This window comes from Geospiza fortis, unplaced genomic scaffold (assembly GCF_000277835.1).
Source record: "Geospiza fortis unplaced genomic scaffold, GeoFor_1.0 scaffold40, whole genome shotgun sequence".
NCBI classification, from domain to species: Eukaryota; Metazoa; Chordata; class Aves; order Passeriformes; family Thraupidae; genus Geospiza; species Geospiza fortis.
Window position 1 is genome coordinate 8,517,440 of NW_005054297.1, and position 21,831 is coordinate 8,539,270.

Sequence of the window (21,831 nt, forward strand, 5' to 3'; positions counted from 1 at the left end):
CCCATCCAACTAGAGCAGGACAATAAGAAATAAAATGAAATCTTAAAATACCTTTCCCCCACCCCTCCCTTTTTACTGGTCTTAACTTTGCTCCTGATTGTCGCTACCTCCTCCCCACTCAGCACCTTAGGGGGATGGGGAATGGGGTGTTGTAGTCAGCTCATCACACTTTGTCTCTGCTGCTCCTCCTTCCTCAGGTTTGCCATGCAAACCCAATTACAATATTCTTGATTTGTTGGCTGTTGACTGACCTCAAAGAATGTACCTAATAACTAAAACAAAGAAAAACAGGTCTTCCTCAGTCTCTAATTTCCTGTCATAGCCTGGGAAAGAATGGTAAGATTTTATATCAAACAATAAGTGGACCCTCAAGCACACCTAAATAATTTCACATAGAGGGTAACAGGAGAGGAAGTGAGATCAACTCCAAGAGAGACATTTGAGACAGGGATTTGCCTGTAGACAAGTTTGAAAGAACAAGGCAAGAATGTAAAAACACCTCCCCCAATGCCATCCCAGGTTCCAGCTACTTGAGGGTACTGAATTGCCTCACAAAAAAATAGCACCTGCCATTTAATGTCAATAGATTTTTCTTCCACTAGTTCACACAATTATTCATTGAACCAACTATCCCCATTTATTCCCTGCCTACGGCACCCTAGAGAATTCCACTTCATATTATCATATAGTCATGCCCAAAACAAAACTAAAAGCCCTAGATTTTGGAAGTTGAAAAGACAGGCCTACTTCACATTTTTTAACACTGAATTTGTTTAAAGTATTACAGTGCACAACAGAATCTGGCCAGTCTCTATTCTTGGAAACAAAAGGAACGTAATTTCTGAACATTTCCCTGAAGTATCAGTTAAATACCACGATGTATTTCTGTACAGCACACTTTCCAGGACAGTGTATTATAAAACACTGAAACCACTGCACAAAATAAGCCTTCTGATTAAGTTGAGTGCTTATGGCCCACATTTTGAGAGTGAATTAATCCCAGCTCTGACACTAACATGTTTTGACACTCAGAGCTTTTCACTTCACCTCAGTATGTATTCTTTTTTTTCTATTGTACAACAGACATAATGATTCTTTGCCTGCTTTGTGAAGCCTTCTGAGAATTTCAGCAATAAAGCACTACATATAAGGAGATATGCATTTATATTGAAATGCACCTATTCACAAAGAGCCATCAATTTCCAACTCACCAGTTAAACCATTTTTATAAGCTTTCATTCACAAAAAAGCACATGAAAAATGTACCTGCTCATTTTTGCAGATCCATACAGTACTCCCCTGAAGTAGAATAAAGATTTTGGTTTTGTATCCTTTCAGCTCAAGATATCCACTTTTCTCAGGGGTCACAGAAGTTCGAGACTGAGAGTTATTATCAGACATCAATTTCAAGGCATTGAGCATCGTATTAACCCAGTCATTTCTTTCTTCTAAACAAGAAAAAAAAAGTTAGTCAAAGACAGTTAGTTAAGCAGTAGCTTCATTCTTCTCTGCACATTGGTTTTCCCAACATTGTTGTATATTGGTTGATGGTACAGCAATACGAAATAAGAGAGAACATCTATGCTGACAAGTAGGTGTAAATAAAAATAATGAGAATCTGTATCAGTGGAGGTGTTAGAAGGACAGACATCCAATTAACTGCCACCAATCCAAACAAACAGATGATCAAGATTCTTAAAATCATGACTGCTAGTTCTGAGATACTTTATTCCAGACAGTTAAAGACTGAGGTGACAGACAGGTGGCACGTTCACCTTCTGGAAGCCAGATCAATGGGAAAGAATTACAGCATTACAAGTTATGTAAGCAGAAACCAGAGAGCCTAAATATGATCTGTCACTGAAGAGGCAAATCATCACCACTGCTATTCCATGTTTGGCCATGCTTTTAAGAAAAAAATGCTTGGTAATTTACAATCTATTCCATTAAGGTGTGGTGTTTAAGCTTGACATTGTCAAGGGTACTGAGTAATTAAGAAAATGTGTGTTTGAGCATCTTTGCATGCATTATTAATGTAACATCTTACAAATACATGAACACAAGGAGGTGAAGTAATAAAGTTTCTCTCAGTCTCATTCACTATGTTCAGACATTTGACTGGACTAAGATCAATATACTTTAATGCTGAGTAGTCTGAATGAATTAGGTTTGCCTCATGCGATTGGAATATCATGAATATTTCAACCGTTTGCTCTGAAAGAGCCAGATCACAAAATATATTGGGGGCAGGGGAGACGTAGAGGGAGGAAGGGAGGGATTGGAAGTTCTATTCACAGTATGTACGAAGCTGGCAAAATTAGCTTGAAAGACTGCAGGAAGCACCATTGAAATAATAACCTGCTTACTTCATAAACGGTGTATGTGCAACATACAGCAATAAATACACAAATTTAGGTATTGTAAAATACTTTGTGGGAAAGGAAGACAGCAGTCTGACAGATTAGCACAGGGAATGTGATACAAGTGTTCCTGTAAAAAATTTTGGTTTAAAATACATATATGCTGTCTTGGAATACTCCAGTAATATTTTCAAAGTACTTTAGTATAGCTAAGGGCATCAAATTGCTAGAAGTGTCTTTTTTCAATGGTATTTCACTCTGGCGAAACAAAACCTCACTGCATCTGAGCAAGTTATACTCTAATTCACTGCTATCCCTTGTTTGGTTATTTATTTTGCGCCCAAAAGCCCCTAAACTTTCCAAACCATTACATATAGTGCTTTTTCCTCTAGATATTTAAATCTATCCAAAAGTAATGCATTTCTGATATCTCAAAATACATGTAAAGGTCTCCATTTCAAAATCTTTGAAAGAAGTTTAGTACCCTTTGAATACTCCCAGAACAATTCCTAAACACAAATCCACAGAAGTAATAGCATCAAGTAACAGCTTTGTTTTTAGCACATAACAAAAATCAAGCAGGGTTATTTATATACTTTACTGGGAATACATCATCCAGTTCTGGATCACATTCCTTACACAATAGGCATTTCTAACCCTAAGTGAACAGCTTTACGGACATCTTACTATGACCGAAGAAGGTTATACACTGTATGAAAATGGAATTTCATGTATAAGAAGTGGTAGCTCTGAATATATTTTACAAGTCAGCATAAGTTTTTAACATTTTTATAGTATGCAAGGCAAAGATGTACAAAAAAAATTGCAGCCCCCCAAAATGTATTGCACCAAGATGGTTATATTTTAATTTATGAAAAAAAATTAAATACATATAGAAGAGAATTGCAAAATAATAAAGAAATACATATTTTTTAACTCAGCTAAGAGCATAAAAATGACTGAAATTACTTGAGCCAAACCTGATAAGAAGGATTTGTTCATTGATGCTGCACTCCTGTTACAGCCTGCAGCCAATGTTTACTACCAACTATAACCCATAAAAATGGGATTTGATAATGGAAATGCTGAGACCCCAGAGCTATAATGGTTCGGGCATGTACTGCTGTAAATACATACTGCACAACTCCTTTTTTCTAGGCATTCATTTTTATTTTATTGTTTCCATAAATAAATCATACATGCACTGATATTGATTCCACATATTACAGCTGCAGATTGATAAAACATTCAATTAGAAGGCATACTAACTTCCTTGCTGCAATTTACATTTGCAATCTCTATCAATACCTGGCTGAAAATACTGTATAGGACAGAAAACTTCGGACTTCTTTCGATCACAGCATCACATCCCAGGCATCATTCATTGTCTCTTTGTCAATTTTTTATCAAGTGGTAACTCAGAGATGTCTGAGAGCACACAGGCTGTAAGAGCTGCTAGTGAGACTTGAGAAATGTTCAGACAAATTAATCTTTGGGAAGGATGGGGGAGGAGGCAGAAGAGTCGGGAAAACAGCCTTCTCATTTTGATATTTGAAAAAGCCATTGCCCAGCAATTTCCACTGTTCTAACAAAGTTCAGAGTTATCTCCAGTTTCACTTTATGAGCTTAAACCAACTGGATTCCAGAAATATTTCTCATCATAAAACAAGCTATATTTCACAAACAGAATTTATCAACAGTGATTACATGGCTTTTTGGCAATTTCTAGAAAAACACATTTTCTGCTTACCTTCCTTATCCACACGGAAAACAAAAGTCCTATGGGATGTGACAACTTCAAACTTATTCTCCCCATGAGTTCTTACTGTTGCTATTGCAGAGAGCAGTATTATTCCTTTTGAGAACACTTCCTGTAATAAAAAGACAGTCAAAATATTTAATTCTCAGAGAATTTTTAATTCCTCTGATGTAACACTACTTGTCATGATGTTTAGGGAGTTCACCACACTTAACATAACTGAGTAAGTGAACACCTTCACTACTTACCTATCACCAACTTCACTGTTCTGGATCTATGCACATCTACTACCTTCTAAAATAGAATAAAATCCCATGATGAGATAGATTGGGCATATCTAAGATTCAGCTTCATAAATTATCTCATGACATTAATATTGCAAAACATAACACTTTAATTTGCAATTTTATGCCAAAGTAAATTACATTTACTATCTCAAAGAAAAATTATTTAAAAATATGTAATTATTATACTTGTATGATAGAATCAGACATGGGAAAAATATTATACTTTCTCCAGGCAGATAACTCCAGTTTTGCTGCTCCCCCCCGTACCTTGCCACTTCAGCGGGTAGCCAATAAGAAAAGTAAATTCACTGATTTTATCCCTAAGTTTGAACACAAACAAGGGCACCACACTGGAAAAATACAGTCCTGTCAGAGCTAACAAGAATGCTCTAGCTTGGGTCAGGTATATGCTTTTCTGCTATACGTGTGGGCTGGTTTTGGCTGGGATACAGCTAACTCCCTTCATACTAGCTAGTAGGGAGCTGTGCTTGATGATAGAAATAGGGTTCACAACACAGGGATGTTTCAGCTATTGGCTGAGCAGCACTGAGACAGAACCAAAGCCTTTTCTGCTCCTCGTCCCACCCCACCCCGGAGGAGGCTGGAGGTGCACAAGAAGATGGGAGGTGATACAGCCTGGACAGCTGACCCCAGCAGACCTGAGGGACATCCACACCGCATGGCAGCATGTTCAGTATATAAAGCTGGGGGATGTTCACAGTGATGGAGTTTGTCTTCTCAAGTAACCATTAAGCAGAATAGAGTCCTGCTCTCCTGGGGATGGCCAAACACCTGCCTGCCCTTGAGAAGTGGTGGGTGAACTCCTTGGTTTGCTTGTGCACAGCTTTTGCTTTACCTCCTAAAGTGTCTCTATCTCAACCCACAAGTTCTCGTGTTCATTCTTCTGATCCCCATCCTAGCTGTGAGAAGAGTGAGTGAGTGTGGGGCATGATTGCTGGCTGATGTTAAACCACAATTATTTGGGGTCAGCACAAATTTTCCCAATCTTTTTAGATTTACAACTAGGTATTAGGACAGCTGAATGGAACACAAATGCAAGATGGGAAAAAGGGACTGCTACAAGTACTTCCTTCAAGTAGCTGCCCTTTTAAACTAATTAACCTAAGGGTCTGGGGTGGGGGTTGACAGGAAGGAAAGCTGAAGCAGACGTGCACTTCAGAAATACATCTGCATTATTTCTGGATTCCAGAGTTAATGCTGCTCTTGTCTCCACTACACTTTCATCAATTCATTTTCTGACCAAGACAAGTCAGATATACTGACAAAATTTATGATTCAGATGCAGTAATAGTCCGAGTCAGCTCCCCATAAAGAAATTGCTCTGTAATAACTTCCCTCCCAAAGTATAAATTATTATAACAGACTTCATACAAGCACTCAAGGAACACTATAAATGTGAAGCAGAAAGGATACCCTGGATCATTCTTTGTTTACTGAGTTTAATATACTAATGTTGTTTCACTTTGAGGTACTAATACATGTCAGCAAAGGTAGTTTAGCAGATAAATAAAAGAAATACTAAAACATAGCAGAAGCAAGCATGTTACTACAATTACACACAAGGAATAGACAGAATGACCATAGCCAGAATTGCATAGCTATTTTCATTATGGCTATATTTGTTAAAAGAGTGATTTTAACAAATTTTAATGAGGTTGGATATTAAGTTAACTACTGATCCTTCCATGGTAAAGCAAAATTTTTACATCTACTGTTTCTGTAGGTGTTCAGTTATAAATATGTTATGGTGTTTGCAGGCATCTACTGGCTGTATTCGGTACTACTGCGAGAGAATAACAGACTGCGGGAAGTTACAACTATTTTATTTCATTTGCTAAAAAAAAGTCAATTTCCTTTTAAGCTGAGCATAGTTTTGCTTTGCTATTTAAACAATCATCCATCATCCTTTTTAAAGCTTTGCTCTCCAAGGCGTACATATTTTCAAATACAGTTTAAACCATAATAATTTATCAATCTATTTTTCTTGTGCAGCAGCTTTTCTTTCATGTGCAAAAAAAATGCCTGTTAAAAAGCTCTTGTAGATCAAGATACAATAACTCTCTTTGAAATACTCCAGACTAGAAATTAGGTGAATTATTTAAGAATATAGAAAACAAACCAAAACAAACACAGCCAAGAACTTCACAGCTATTTATTTTGTTACTGAGTGGTGTAAACTAGTTTTAAGGCTGCTAAGAATTCCCTGACAAAAGAATTTCCAGCAGGGAAAAGCAAAATGTTGGGTTTTTTATATCAGCTGTTTGGCAGAAACTTTAACTTTCAAATAAAGCCCCACATCACTCCTTGATGATTGTGATTCAGAGATGAGCTAACAGATCATGGAAAATACCATTTTTGACTACTTTGGTTTTACATCTACAACAGATTAAGTATGACCTATTTCAAGAATGACAGTGATGCATCTGTTTTGCAGTGAATTTTGCTCTTTGTAATGTTCACTTGTACTGTGACACAACAAAATATTGAAGTTCTCCACTTGAAGAGTTAAATCTTTTTCCTAAATCACTAATATATTTGTCAGGGATGCTAAGCTGTTTTAAATAAAAACTTTCAACATAACCACAAGTTTTTGCCTTACTATAAAGTGCATGGTAAAACACCAGATTTCTGGCAAAAGTAGGAAGAAATTTGAAGCAAAACTTGTGCATATAGGGTAGCTGAAAAAACAACTCAAATTCTACCTTCCCCTCCTCAGTTAACCACACTCTGTTGAGACAAAGCCACATGGGATGTTGCTCTGATTGCATCAGCTTTCTCAGGACCAAGAACACAGAGAGCAACACAGATTCAAACCAAAACTTTCCCTAGATCAGATGCTGCTTGTTAAAAGCGGAATCATTTTTTTCATGTATGCAGATACAAAGTAAAGAAGAGATCTCTACCAAGTAGAAGTTGATAGACAACTAAAACAATGTCAGAAAAATATGTATAAAATTGGTGTTTAAATCATTTGAAGAAGTATTCATAAGGGCATTTTCAAGAATAATATTCTCTGTGTCTTCCCCCTATAGTCTCTGGTTATTTCACTCTTCATTAGCCATGTAGTACACTTCCCTTCTTGAGAACCTCACTTCTCTCTAGCTCCTAATTTGAATGACAAATAGAGCTATTTAATATCAGTAGTGTTTCTGGGTGAAATAAACAGTTCCATTCCACTGAGTCTAACCTTCTCTGCTTGTAATAAGAAGAAAAATATCAAGTATGGATTGGTTTCCTTCTGAGAACTGCTTTTAATTGATATATGAAACTGAAAGTATAATTTCTTGTCTGTGTAGGAACGTCCTAAGACAAACACAGACTAGAACAGACAGAACTTGCCATTAAGTTCTAAAATTAAAACAACAACTTCCCCACTTAAATATATAAATGGCCAGCTATGTACTAGGAAGGGGGACATGCAAGACCTTGCAAGGGGCTCAAGCTGCACACAGGTTTTGACGGGTCTGCAAATAGTTATTTATAATGTCAAGGTAACAACACACAAGCAACAGCAGGAAAATGCTGATATCCATCTTACATGAAATATGAACACCCTAGGTGTGGAGACAGTGATCCAGCAGAGACCACTACACCAAAAACTCATTTTCTTGAGTGACACCACTGCTCGTTCAGCACAATCCCATTGGGCACTAAGAAATACTGGTACCCAACTATGTTTTCCTCCTACCTGCAAACTATTTTGAGTTTCACCAAATCCTCAGTTCCCAGAATTTTGCTTCAGGCCTTGCAGTTCTCAGATATAACATTTTTTCATGTATGTGACTCACCAAGTTAGCAAGTCAGACACCCAAATTTGGGCAAACTATACACAGAGACCAAGCAGCCTCTCCCTTCAATACCCAGAGTGAGGCTTGGACTCAGATTCCAGCAAAAGTGAGACAAAGAGGCTTCCACACAAGCATTTGCCAAGCTGCTGATAGCCTAATCTACCACACAGACCTTTTAAACAGAGGATGCGGAGTTGGTGGCTTCCTACGCATCATGTGACACACTAAACATTCAATTCAGCAGAAGGGAATACTTCTGGAATCTCTTATGACAAACAGACACATAACAAATGCTATTCTAGCATAACTGACCTCCAAGTAACACTTTCAGTGACTTTCAAAAGGAAGAAAAAAAAATAAAAATAAATTCCCAGTGCAGATAAAAGAATAAATTCTTTATTAGCATTTCTTTCCATAATTATGCTACAGATAGTGTTAAGCAAATCCCATTTCTCTATTTTTTCAAGTCTTTTTTCATTATCAACCCTGCTTTTCTGTTCCTCTGAAGCTGTGGGATCAATACTGCAAAGGGGTACCATTTTTTGTCAACAGAATGCAAACATTATTCTCCTTATTCTACTGTTCCCTTCACCTACAAAATCAAGTCTTCTACTGTAAGTGAAGCAAAGTAAGCAAGTAAAAACAGATTGTTTCAAATTTGCAACCAGTAAGCAAAAAGACTGATGTAAGTATTTTTGAGCTTTTTCTTAGTTCCCCAGCCCCTCAGAAAATAAACAGTCTCATCCTACATCAGTTCTTACATCCTCACCCCATCATAAGGCATCTATAGATCTCTTACCACCAATCAGCATACTGTTTCCAAACTTTTACCTTAAACTGTATTTTCTTCCTAATGTAATATGCATCTTCAACAGGAAATGGTTTCTAGCATTTAAAATAACACACATGCACGGGCAAGGGAACCTCAGCTTCCCTTAACATGCATATTGTAAAATCATCTATCACTTTTAAGTCTAAGAAGGTCTTCACTACTTCCAAGAGGAAATATTAATTATTAAATCACAGAGCAAAAAAAAAAAAAAAAAATTTTGTAGTGCTCTGAAGGGTAATCACATGGAATTCTAAGAGAATTACAAGGAATACACTCTTTGCTGAAAATTATGATTTACAAATGCATTTTTGTATCACATATAAGAAGTGAACTACTTTAATCAAAGCAGCTCACGTGTCTGCAAATGTTTCAGCAAGATTCAATCCTCAGTACAGAAACAAAACCAGCCATATACATTGTAGAACTGGTTTTGAACACTCCCATTCAAACCTAACCTAGTTTCATGACATGCAATTATGCACAGAAGACAAACAGGAAAAAGACATTTTTAATCAAAGAGTCAAGAAGTATATAGGTTAAGTTTGTTTTTTTCAAATGGTCTTCCATGCTACTTTTAATTGTGCTCTCACAATCTCCAACATGATAGGCTCCCATGACAAGACACTCTTCAAACACCATCAAATAACACCTCTCTTAAAAGTGTTTAGCATGATCCTGTTCTGTTCCAAAAACAGCAGCAGTGTCAGTCTCTCACTAAAGTAAAAACAAATCTGATGATACCTACCTGGAAAGGTGAGTAATACAAGCCCTTCTAGGAAATAAAAGGATGAACAATACATGAAGACAAGGACACCTTAAAATACTTAATTACCTCTCACCCAAGTATTTTAGAATTGAAAATTAACCTAGGATGGATATTCATTTCTAATTACTCAGATTCTAATTATAGTACTTTGTGTATTACACAGATGCATTTTGTTCCAAACATGACCAAAACATATCTCTTACCTTTTCATTGTTGTAATAAGAAATGCTCTCTCCATCAAATTTAACCCAGCGCTTCTGAAACACACGTTTGCTGTGAATCAAAAATTAACACAATCAATATACAGCTAACACTGGTTTTAAGAATGTCTCAATCACAAATTATAGAGGGGTCAAATTTCTGTTCAAATGAATATTCTGAACATAAGCAAAACTTTAGTTGCCACAAGCTCTATTAAGATACTTTCCAGAAATGAAAGCTGAAAATCTCAAATGACCATCTCACTGTCGTGCTTATGGCAAGAACATCTCTGTTTGCATGTATGGTACCTCCAGTCAGTCCATGTCAACACATCTCCCCAGGACTCTGTTTTCTGGCCAATGAATGGATAGCAGCACACCACATCTCCCAACAAATACAACATGAAATTTAATTTTCAATGTGCGTTATCAACTGGACATCATCAATGGGAAACTTTCAGTGTGCCATTAACTCACACTCTATAAAGACCTTCTAAAAATATATGTTTACATTAACCTGAAGTAGTCCATTACACTCACTAAAAATGTTGACAGCTTGTTAGTTATCATCTAAAAATGTCTCCATTCTAAAATCTATTAAACAAGTTAATTAGGCAAGAACAAGACCCCACTAATATATTTTCCCAACATTATTTCCTTTCCTTTTAAACGAGTGCTCTGCTTTAGGATTAGTAGACTGTGATAGCTTACCAAAACTTTAATCAAATAGCAGCTCTGGCTTAATTAACTTGCATTACATGACTACAATAAATCATCATTTTTCATAACCTGGAAAGGCCAATGTACCATCTATTTTGCATTAAAATGTCAATAAACGTCAAGATTATACAGGGACAAGTGAACCTAAGTACCAGATGCAATATGAGCAAACTGAAAGGCTGTAGAATTTATAGTGAATTAACTAAAAAAAGAGAGCCCATACTTTAATTGCATGATTTCTAGCAATTTAAGAAAACAGTATATATTCTTTTTCCCAAGGAATCACAAACTTCTGGGTGTAAATTGGAGCTTTATAAAAAGAATGGGAGGTGTAGAACAGAAGGAAATATTCTGTTGATGGCCAGAGAAATAAAATACAACATCGCTTCAATAGTTTGAAAAAAAATTCTTTTAGAATTTGGTTGAGTTTTTTTAATTCTTCAGATGCTTGAGAAATGGTATTGTAAGTAAAAGAAACAAAAATGTATCATTCACTGAACCACCCCTGAGACAAAGTCCTTGAAATGTAGCTGTGGACTGTCACTGCATCAAGGCTAATGACCATGTAACTCTTCTACTCAGTACTAATCACTACTAATTTTGTGGTTAACTCATTATCTTTTCCAAATAATATATCTTCCCATGGCACTTTCTTCAAGTTTTCATAACTTGTTCTCAACTCAATCCTTTCAAATGGAGCAAGACAAGCCAGCTGGAATCAAGAATTATACTTTTCATCACTCTGCTAGCTAACTGCCAAAAGTGTTAAAAAAAATCCTGTAAGTAAAATAAAACAAGAGTTCAGTATCTCAATAATTCTGAAAAAAAAAAAAAGAAATATGGAAACACTCCGTGAATAATTATTCTTTGATTCTTTAGTAAAGGTGAACAACAGCAATCCATAAATGTGGACAAAACCTTCAAAGCAATTAAAAAAGGAAAGAAAATAGTTTTGAGCGCACTGAAATTGTGTGATGGTTAAAAGTTTTATTAAACCTATTATTCCATCTTATTCATCACCTTCAACAATGTATCAGTGTATCAACACAAAACAAAAATTAAAAAAGATATAATGTCAAATCAGATTCCCTAGAAAGGAACACAAAAAAAATGGAAATTGCTATACAGCAGAGCTTCTTCCAGTGAGTTCAAATAAGGTTTTATTCCAAAACAATAACATAATAACATACATTTCTCACTTAAAAATTATATATTATATATACGTAATTATATTGATGATGATTATTATGAAAAAAAATAATCAAAGGAAAGGCCAAAAACTTAATACCTTTCAGCACAGCTCAATATACTGTCCTCACAACAAGGAATGCAGATCTATTAAGGCCTAAATAGAAGTGCAGTAGATGTATTTTAGCACTAACAAGTACAACAGCTTTAAGTTCTAGATGCTAAGTCCTAGTGAAGATCAGAAACAGACTTAAAAAGTGAAATTGTACCACTTTCAATATAAAAAAGGATTCATAGAATTCATAAGAACACAAGTCATAAGAAAAATGGAAACGGAAAACTACAATTAAAAAGGAGGAAGTTAGAAAAACTTCATCAGAGTTAGCAAGTGTTTATGATGGAAGATCTCCTAACAAAGCATTCTTTAGTGAAAAACAGTCTAATGATAGCTGGAGTTAAAAATCAGTTAAAACAAAGAACTTATAACAGAAATCAAATATAAGATATGTTGTTGTTATTGTTGTCATCTAACTCCCAAATGTGACAGAGAGAATTCATTTTCTATTGTGGTCCCTTCTCTTCATTATTTGTAAACTTGAGACTTGAGCTGAAATTTCTACCATCAAATTTTAGGCACAAAAATTAAATTAAATAGGAGGAATTCAACCCAGGTGAATTCTAAACTCAAAGCTCAAGTAACACAGACAGAAAGTAACAGGGCTTCCAGTCACACTAATTATTAAATTACAATCCATGGCCAAATTACTAAAGCAGCATTTCAGAATCAGAGTTTGCTTTCACTTACTTTGTGGACCACAAAAGATCAGCAAAAATTTAGCAACTGGAAATACTGGCACAACTTCATTCTGTATTTTTCCACTATAGCTCATGAGTAGAGATCAACAATTTCAAGAAAAATATTTTCCCTGAGTACATCTCCTAAAAAAACTTTAGGATAGGTAACATCACTAAAAACTTTTAAATTCACAAAAGCTTGGTGCTCTTTCAATGCAAAGAATCTCCTTTCCCCTTCCACTATAAATATTAAGCAGTGACTAAATACAAACTTAAGATCTCCCATGCAAGCATATATTGTCACAGTTACACAATAACTACTGCAAATACCATACCCTTGAGGGGATAATTTATCCAGCCATCCTGCTTTAACCTTCTTTACTGATGGTCCATAAAAGCAAGCATATGGTGTTATTGATTCATTTCCAATCAAAGTCTGATCTCCACCAAATTGGCAAAAATTCATTTGTTCACTGGCCAAGAAATCAGAATCTCCACTTTGTATCTTACTGCAAGATGTTGAGTGTGTTTTGGTTTTCTTTTTCTTTTTTTTTAAAGGCAAAGTATGCTGTTCCACAGTAGAATATACAGATTCACTTTCAGATTCTTCTGGCGTTAATGATGGGTCTTCCTGAGACAAGGATTCATTTTTTGCAATTCCTTTTGTCTTCTCTTTCTGATTACTCAAGTAACTGGAAAGAAAAAGTGAATTTTACTCTTAAAATGTGTTACTACAATGCACATATAAAGTATATAAAATCAGTAATTAGAACAAATACTGGTGAAGTATATTATGTTTATAACTTGTATAATCACAGTGAACCACAGACCTACTAAATACAATCTATCTCATAACTATGACCACTCTGAATCCTACTTCTGCCATTCAACAGGAATAGTACCAGGATAACACTCCTTTGGAAGCCTGAACAGAAATTTAAAAGTAAATTCTCCTTCCTCAGAAAACTAGCTTTGCTCTTTTGAATACTTTTGACAACTTTCAGTATCACCTCTCTCTTCCCTCTCCCACCTCAACAGGAGCCTGGTGTAGACTGGAAAACTAAGAAGCACACTTCATCAAGCCACTGGCCACTGTCTCAGGACAGGAGTGGAGAATGTGTTTTAGTTTTGTGCTTGTTTGGAAGGGTTGGTTTTTTTTCTAATGACTAAATTATGTGAGCACTCAGACACACCTAGCTATGAGACATACAAAAATGCAACTTGGTCTTTCCTTATTCTGACTGGAGAAAACAGGGACACTCCAAATTCACAAGAGATTCTGAAATCTGGTTTAAAGAGTCTCAGAAAAATCACAGTGCCCAGATTTGCCTCATATAAGGATGGGGTAAAGCCTCAAACAGAAGAAAACAAAATATAGTCATGGTTGTGCCCGCAGAGCTAGAGATTCATTTGTGACATCAGTAAATAGCATTTTCTTCTTTACACTTTGAGTTTCTCAATAATTCTTATTTAATACCATAGATTCTTAGAAGAATATTCTTCATTCATTCCTGGATCCAATTTATTTTCACAAGCCAGAAATTCATTTCCATGAAGTTCCTAGAAAAGAAATATATTGTAACTAACATTTGTAACTGAAGGAGTAAGTGATATTTAAATTACTGTAGATACAAATCACACACAAACAGCCTAGCTAGCAGCACTGTTCTTTCCCCCATTTTCAAACATGCACTTGAAAGCTGATTTTTGTATTCTAAGAAATGTTATTTCCAACATTTAAGCATGGCCCAAAAAACCTGATACAAACAAATCAGATAAAGAGATTCAGTGTATAGAAATACCACTGCTCTGATTTTTCTCGAGGCACCACTGACATGCTGGTTTTGGCAGGGATAGGTTATTTTCTTCCTAGCAGCTAGTACAGAGCTATGCTTTGCATTTGAGAATGAGAATAATGTTGATAACACACTGATGTTGCTGGGTACAGCTTGCTCTAAGTCAAGGACTTCAGTTTCCCATGCTCTGCCAGTGAGCACAGGAACAGGAAGCCAGGAGGGTGCATGGCCAGGACAGCTGAGCCAAACTGACCAAAGGGATGCTCCATAGCACAGAGCATCCTGCTCCCTCCTTTCCACTAGAGTTACTATCAGCATTAGTATTATTATTATATTTTGCTTTGTAGCAATTATTAAACTGGTCTTATTCCACCATCTAAGAGGTTACTTGTTTTCCAGGTGTCCACACTGCAGTGAGAGCAAGCAGCTGTGTTCTAGTTCTAGCTGGGGTTAAACCACAACAACTGAATATTTTTTAAGCTCAAGAGCCACATGTTACATGCAGCATAAGTACCATTTATGATTTGCCACTGCTAGCCTATCTTTCATAACAGTATTTCTTCTTAGAATAAATGTACAGCCTTCACAGAACACCTAAGATAAAATAATGGCAAATTCAAAATCCTAAAGCAAAACTGAACTCAGATGCACTGAATATATGTCACTAGGGTTTTTTGGGTTGTTTCTTGCCAAGAATTTCTTCCTAAAAGGCTCATCTATTAACTTTTGCTTAGAAATCTTTATCACACTGCTTTGTAAACTGCTTGCAGTGTACAAAATGTCAAGGTTAACACTGCTTGTGAACATTACATTTCACACTTCCTAAACTTAATCTGACAATCATATTGCACTACTAGGCTTTTCAATATGTCTTTCTTCCTTAAAAAAAAACCCTAAATTTAACATCTTCATGATTTCTGGCAGAAGTGTTTTAATTAACTCATTTAAGCTTTTATGTGTACGTAATGAAGCTGAACAATGGCAGAAACAAAGTGGATAAGTTTTCACAACATTACCATTTGTTTTCTGAGTAGCAACACCTAATCTTGTACTTGGCAACATGGAAAGGCAAGACTAAAAAAAGACATAGTTCAAAGCAGAGGAAGTGTGCAGCAAAAATGTAGAAATCAGCCTGATGCTAGGATAAATCTAGGTGAACTGTCTGTCTTCCACTGCTAACCAGACCCATTATAAAAATAAAAACCCACTAAAACCTAACCACCCATATGTTGCAGTACTGCGCTGTAGCTAAAGGAGCTAAAAAAAAAAAAAAAGAAAAACCAACAAAAGAACAATTCAAACTTCCCAACACATCAATAAAACCAACCAAACAAATCCTATAAAAAACTAGGCAAAAAGCATCAAAGTACTTTGTAGACAAATTAAATAGAAAACTCAAAAGCAATCTATCAACTGTTTATCAAGTATTTCCATTGCCTGGAATCTCCCAAAAGAAATGGAAATGCCCACACTTCTCCACAATAGTTAAGAGGCTAATATCATGATCCATGAAACATCCTCAGAGTAAAAATAGTCAGCGTCCTTTATCTTCATTTGTTTATGAGGATACAACTGAAATCCACACCCACTGAAGCCACATGGTAGTACCTCTTCTTCCTGTCAAGAACCAATACAGTAACAGTTTGATGTCCTGCTTCTGCTCACTCCATCATTTCAGTGCTTGAGCAAGTGAATTCAGTGAGTCAGATAACTTCCAAGCAATAACTAAGAAATGTGTTTCTATTGTCAGTAGAATTTAAGATGTGTAAGTCCACAAATGAAGACAGGTTGTGGGTAAAGGAAGTTCTATTTGCTCACAAAAATCTATTTCAAACAAATGAAAACCTAAGCATTTGCATTGTCCTGTTTACAGAAATATCCTGCAAGATGCTCAGGCTCAATACAAGACAAATTCCCACCTCCTTCAAGTGTCTGAGGTATTACACAAAGCATTTTCTCATGAAATGCAATGCAGCCAGCCTTCCACAGTATCCCAATACTCAGCTCACACAATTTACTGAGCTCAAATTGCATGTTTAATTTAGTCTGTCTACAGCAAGAAATAAAGCCAGTATGTCACTCATGAGGCCTAAACTCATTAGAATTCAGTCCTCCTCTGGAGGAATTCTAATATACTTGACTCCTTTAGTTAGACACAACAATAAAATGTTGCTAAAACACTTGAATTTTTGTGTTGTTTTTGAATCAGCATTTTAAAAAAACCCAGTTCCTTCTTCAGGTTGCCTTTCAGAAGTTTCTCTTTATACTTATCTTTCTTCCAGACCCAAAGCAAAGGTATATTTTGTTTATAACCTTCATTCTCCTGTTCTCTTATGCTCACTTACTTCCAGTCTGTAGTGACTCATTACCTATTTATACAGTCACTCCCTTCACAAAAGCCTACAGAAGCCTTTTCTTTACACCAATGAAAGAGAAGGAAGGGTGATGGCTAACTTACAAGCCCTTAGAACAAATTCAGTCTTAAGTATAACACCATAACGCCTTTTATTCAATATGGACAAACTATACTGTCATGACTTAACATGAACCAGAAGCAACAAGCTCTAAAATCTCAGATACTTTACAGTGTTATCTAAATATTCTTATGTGTTCCTAGGATATTTGTTTCTGCTGAAAAAAATCTGAAAGTGAAATGTATCTCAAGGTGTTTGTTACATAGTTCTCCTTTATGACCTTTGTCCACAATTAAGTGCTAATGGAACTAAAATCAGCTGTGATGTTTCCAACAGTCATGTGATAAACATAATGCAAGAAACTGTTCACATTCATGGAAGTTATATAAAAATCCAAATCTTCAGCTCAGGTAAAGGATGTCATAATACACTGCATTAATCATGATTCTATAACCAGCAAAATAGCAATTTAGTTTCAAGCAGTTAATCCAGTTTAACTGCATGGTATTTTTGTACTTTGTGCCTTTGTAAGATAAGAAGGAGTGCTGACGACCTTTCTGGGTATGCTTTTTTATAAACAACCATTTCAACGAAATGTACAGAATAATGCTAATAAGTAACAAGAGGGCTAGGAAACTTCTTCTAGAAAATCAGCTTAGACCATTGAAACAATTACAAAGAAGTTACATTTTGAATTTTTAAAGACATTGGCACAGACAACAATAACTAGCACAGACAAGGCATTGCATTCAAGGAAAGAAAACGAACACTCAAAGGTCAGCTTCGCGTGCACATAACAAGTAGGAAAGGCAAGGTATGATTTTATTTGTACTGTGTTAAAAGGTCAACAACAACAAAAAACACATAGTATACATCCAAAACAAAGTATGCATCAAAAAGAGATTACTTTTATTCCTATAAAACTACTCTCATTGGAAGACAAAATTTGAACCATTTACTTTTATTCATCAATTCTAAAGAAATTAGAATGGCAGAAAGAAAAACCCTAGACAACCATTTGAGTAGTTTTTATTTTAGTTAATAGTTTACAATAGTTTAAAAATGAAACATTAGACTGAAGACCAGGACAGAAGAATTTTCTGTTATCTTTAATTCTGTGGCTTGAGACTGGTTGGAAAAAGTATAAGTAATCACAGGATCAACAATTTCTGGTCTGCCTCCTGCTGAGACAGAAGCAGGAGCTGGAAATTAATGGCATTTGGCAGATGCCTCACTAAGCTAATTCACCTCCCATGTCTCGCTGCTCGTGATTCAGAAGTCTGTCCATCTGTGGCATTCACACCAACTACTGACCCCAACAAAAACATTCACTTCAGAGAATCCTAAAAGAAAAGTGACTTTTGGGGTATACAGCAAGTTTAGGAGACGCATGAAAAATATCATGCAAGAACTTAAAAGTCCTGAGAACTTTCATATATAGGAACTGAAAAAGGGCATGGCCAAATGTGACCATCATATCACTCAACCTAATGCGCAAGCTGCTTTCACAGGATATGCAAAAGTCTGTGCAGAGATACCAGTCTTGATCTGCAATTCTCAGATGAGAAAAAAAGCCACTTTTAGTGTTCTTAGTAAATTCTAACGGTTTCAAATTTCAACAGCTTAACCTCAATTATGAACAAAGAAACCAAAACATACACTGCAGCTTCTTATTACTATTGAACATACAAAGTGTCTAATAACAAAAGTCATTAGTCCTCATATATTTACATCATAAACTCTTAGCATATACCTAAAACAACAGAAATCAAGTACTGGCAACTAAAAGAGCACAAAAAATAAAAATTAAGGCCAGTATGAAATACCCAGCATGAAGATTAAAGTGAAGACAGACTATATACATTCAGGCTTCTCAACTTACTTTAGCATCTTTAGCGTTGTCACAAATAAAGGTTTCCCCGTACGGAGAGATAATGGGTGGCTTTTCTTCCACGGAAGTATCTTAAAGCAAATAAATAAAGAATAAATAAATAGATATAGTCTCTACTGTGTGAAATGCTCTGCTAAAGTCGTAATAAAATCAGCAAGGGACACAGATTTTGCAGCTTGCAATATCTCTGTCCTTCCCAGAAAAAACTTTGAGGAACAAGAAACAATGTCCTATTTCCACATGAACTCCAGATACCTTCTTTTCACCATAGACATTAACACTATTATTATGTAATTTGAATATAACTGGCATACAGGCATTTTCTTCTTTCCTACCCTGCATCGAGTTAAAACAAAAAAACCTTCAATTGTCTAGTCCAAAGCCCTTTATTCTGACTTTTAAAAAATACCAAAAATAAACCACCACACAGCTCTTTTGTGCACCATCTTCTTTTTGTCACCAAGAATTTGCTTAAAATAAACACACATAACTTAAAAAAAGACATATTTTTTAAATATGAAAGAAGTTTCCAGCTGACTGCACAAGACTTCAAAACACTTCAGTAAACTATTTAATACAATAAATTTCCTGTTCTTTCCAGGAGCTATGAGCACTTATAAACAAATTAAGCAGCATTAGTCAGGAATACACTCCTTATATCTTTCAAGAAATTAACTCTGCTTAAAAAAATCTGGATCTAATATTGGAAACTTAAAAGACTAGTCTAAATATATATATATTAAAATAAATGGGGCTTAAAGAGTAGATTTTCTTATTATTGTTTTCATTTGGACATATTCAAAAAGTAAGTAAAAATGCAGAACTGATTCAATCCTCTCCTATCACATAAATCAATTCTTCTAGACCTTTGAGATGCCCGATATTTCTTAAAATCTGTAAGTAATACTTATTTTATACAACCAGTCCAAGGTTTATTTTTCCTTAATAGTCAAGATATAAATATCATCAGGCTTAACTTAACTCACTGTTTTGTGAAATTTGCCTCCCAGTGCAAGAAATATTTACAAGGTCCATATTTCTTCTTCTCTGAAGGGAACTTGAACAAAACAAAGCACAGAACGAAAACATTAATTGAAATATCCCAGAAAATAAGCAAAACCATCTCATGCAGTTAAACAATTAAAATTTTATACAAATATAGAAACAAAAGATTTTAAATCTTGGGAAATTTTCCAATTTTTTTTTAAGTCACACAACAATATGTTTTCCTCCCCTAATGACACTGAATACTTCTCTGATCCTAGCAGACATCCCAAATTCGGGGGTTCTTTTTGTTCTGAATTGACATTAAAAACATTCAGATTGCTTGAAGAATGGAAATCCCAGTTTTCCTCAACCTTTTCCTTCCTTTCTCCTTCACAATGAATACCAATGACTATATTTAAAAAAGGATGCACTATGAAAATCTACTTTAACATTAAACTTGTAAGGGGCCTGAGAATCCAGCCAGAACACGCTTCCAAACACTGAAAAAAATTGCTGTAAAGTTTAGATTTCCTTAAGTGAATTATTTCCCCCTACAGAGTTCTAAAACCAAGAGGTAAGTGGCATTGCATTGCAACTGCCAGTGACAACTCCTACACATTTTGCACATGGGTAAGAAGGCATCTCCATGCACAGCAGAAAAGTTTTTATTAGTGGTGTGCTGGTCCCATGCATTTCAGTAATTTCAAGTATAGTGCAATATTATTGCTACTATTAATATTTCAGGCCAAGACAGCTTTATTATCAGAACATAGGAAGAAAAAAGTCTGAATTAGAAAATTTCTAATCCACCTTCACTTGTCCAGTGGTCGGTATTACAGGTCTTTTCAGTCAAGCTCTGAATTCCCCCATTAACATATTATCAATTTTTCCTCTTACTTTCATTTTCTCTGCTTAAAATAAGAGTACTGAAGGTTCTCATGCATCCTTATAGAATATTCTGAGGCTTATAAATTCCATGTAGGATCCTTATCAGTTTTCCTAACAATTTGTGGGTCCTCCATCATTTAAAGCCAAAGGCAATTATCTTCTACTAAAAATATCAATCTCCTAAATTTTGTTTCCCCTTTTAACATATTGAGAAATTTTATTATTTTAAGATATGCTACGTTTAGGACTTTAGACCTACTGTCCCATGAAGTCCAAATTTAATTACTCCTAATTACAAAATGATGTTTCTTTGTGACAGAAGGCGGGTGTTCATGAACTACTATTTCACATAATTTTTACTCCGCACCTAAATCTGCCTCAAAAACTTTATTAGATTAAATTCAAGATGGAAGCCACACCTTATAAAGTTACTTGACATTTCAAATGTTATCCAGGTTACATAAACTAAGTTCCCCAATGCTTACTTTATAAAATCCTGGGTTTAGAAAACACAGGGTGAGTTGGGCCAGTAAGAGTGGATTATAGCCTAGTTCCCATCTATAACTGCCTACTCTCCTGAGTCATAATTACAATAAAAACATAGCAAATACTTAAAAAGTCTGTGTTTCATCATACATTTTACTAAAATTCATCCAGTTACACCTTTTGAAGCTCCATCAGCAAACTAACTTCATGTGTTTGTGTGCACTTAATATGCTTAAAAAAACCCAAAACCTAACCTAGTTTATTTCAACAAAGGTCAGATTTTTGTTGGTAGGTTGGTATCTTTTGAGGGGTACTAGCAGCATTAAACTAAATTAAGACTTAAAGACAAACAGCTTTGACTTGAAGAGTCTTTAAAATCATGGAGACTTTCCTTATGTAAAACAGTGAGTTATTTGCTTAGTTTCAGGGTGGATGGATAATTTCACCAGGTAATGAAAAATAACAAGTCAGCTTAAAAAACCAACAACAAATAAACAAACAAACAAAAAAAAAAAAAACAACAAAAAACCAAAAATAATCACACACACACAAAATACCCCCCACTTTTTCTAAAATCCATATACTTTTCAGGACTTGTGTATTCTTTTTGATCGTGCACCTATATTTAGGCATACATGGCACAAAATCCTGCT

The 21,831-nt window shown here is 35.4% G+C and overlaps 1 protein-coding gene across 1 annotated transcript in view; it reads right to left on the reverse strand.

Annotated features, from left to right (window-relative positions):
- Positions 1 to 21,831, reverse strand: part of ARAP2 (ArfGAP with RhoGAP domain, ankyrin repeat and PH domain 2) — a 115,234-nt gene that overhangs the window by 82,787 nt on the left and 10,616 nt on the right. The window contains exons 3-9 of the mRNA XM_014311940.2: positions 19,804 to 19,874; positions 18,809 to 18,888; positions 14,194 to 14,276; positions 13,052 to 13,408; positions 10,017 to 10,086; positions 4,111 to 4,231; positions 1,267 to 1,448 (exon numbers count right to left, since the gene is read on the reverse strand). Of these exons, the coding sequence (XP_014167415.1) occupies positions 1,267 to 1,448; positions 4,111 to 4,231; positions 10,017 to 10,086; positions 13,052 to 13,408; positions 14,194 to 14,276; positions 18,809 to 18,888; positions 19,804 to 19,874 (964 nt within the window). The remainder of the gene's footprint in view (positions 1 to 1,266; positions 1,449 to 4,110; positions 4,232 to 10,016; positions 10,087 to 13,051; positions 13,409 to 14,193; positions 14,277 to 18,808; positions 18,889 to 19,803; positions 19,875 to 21,831) is intronic.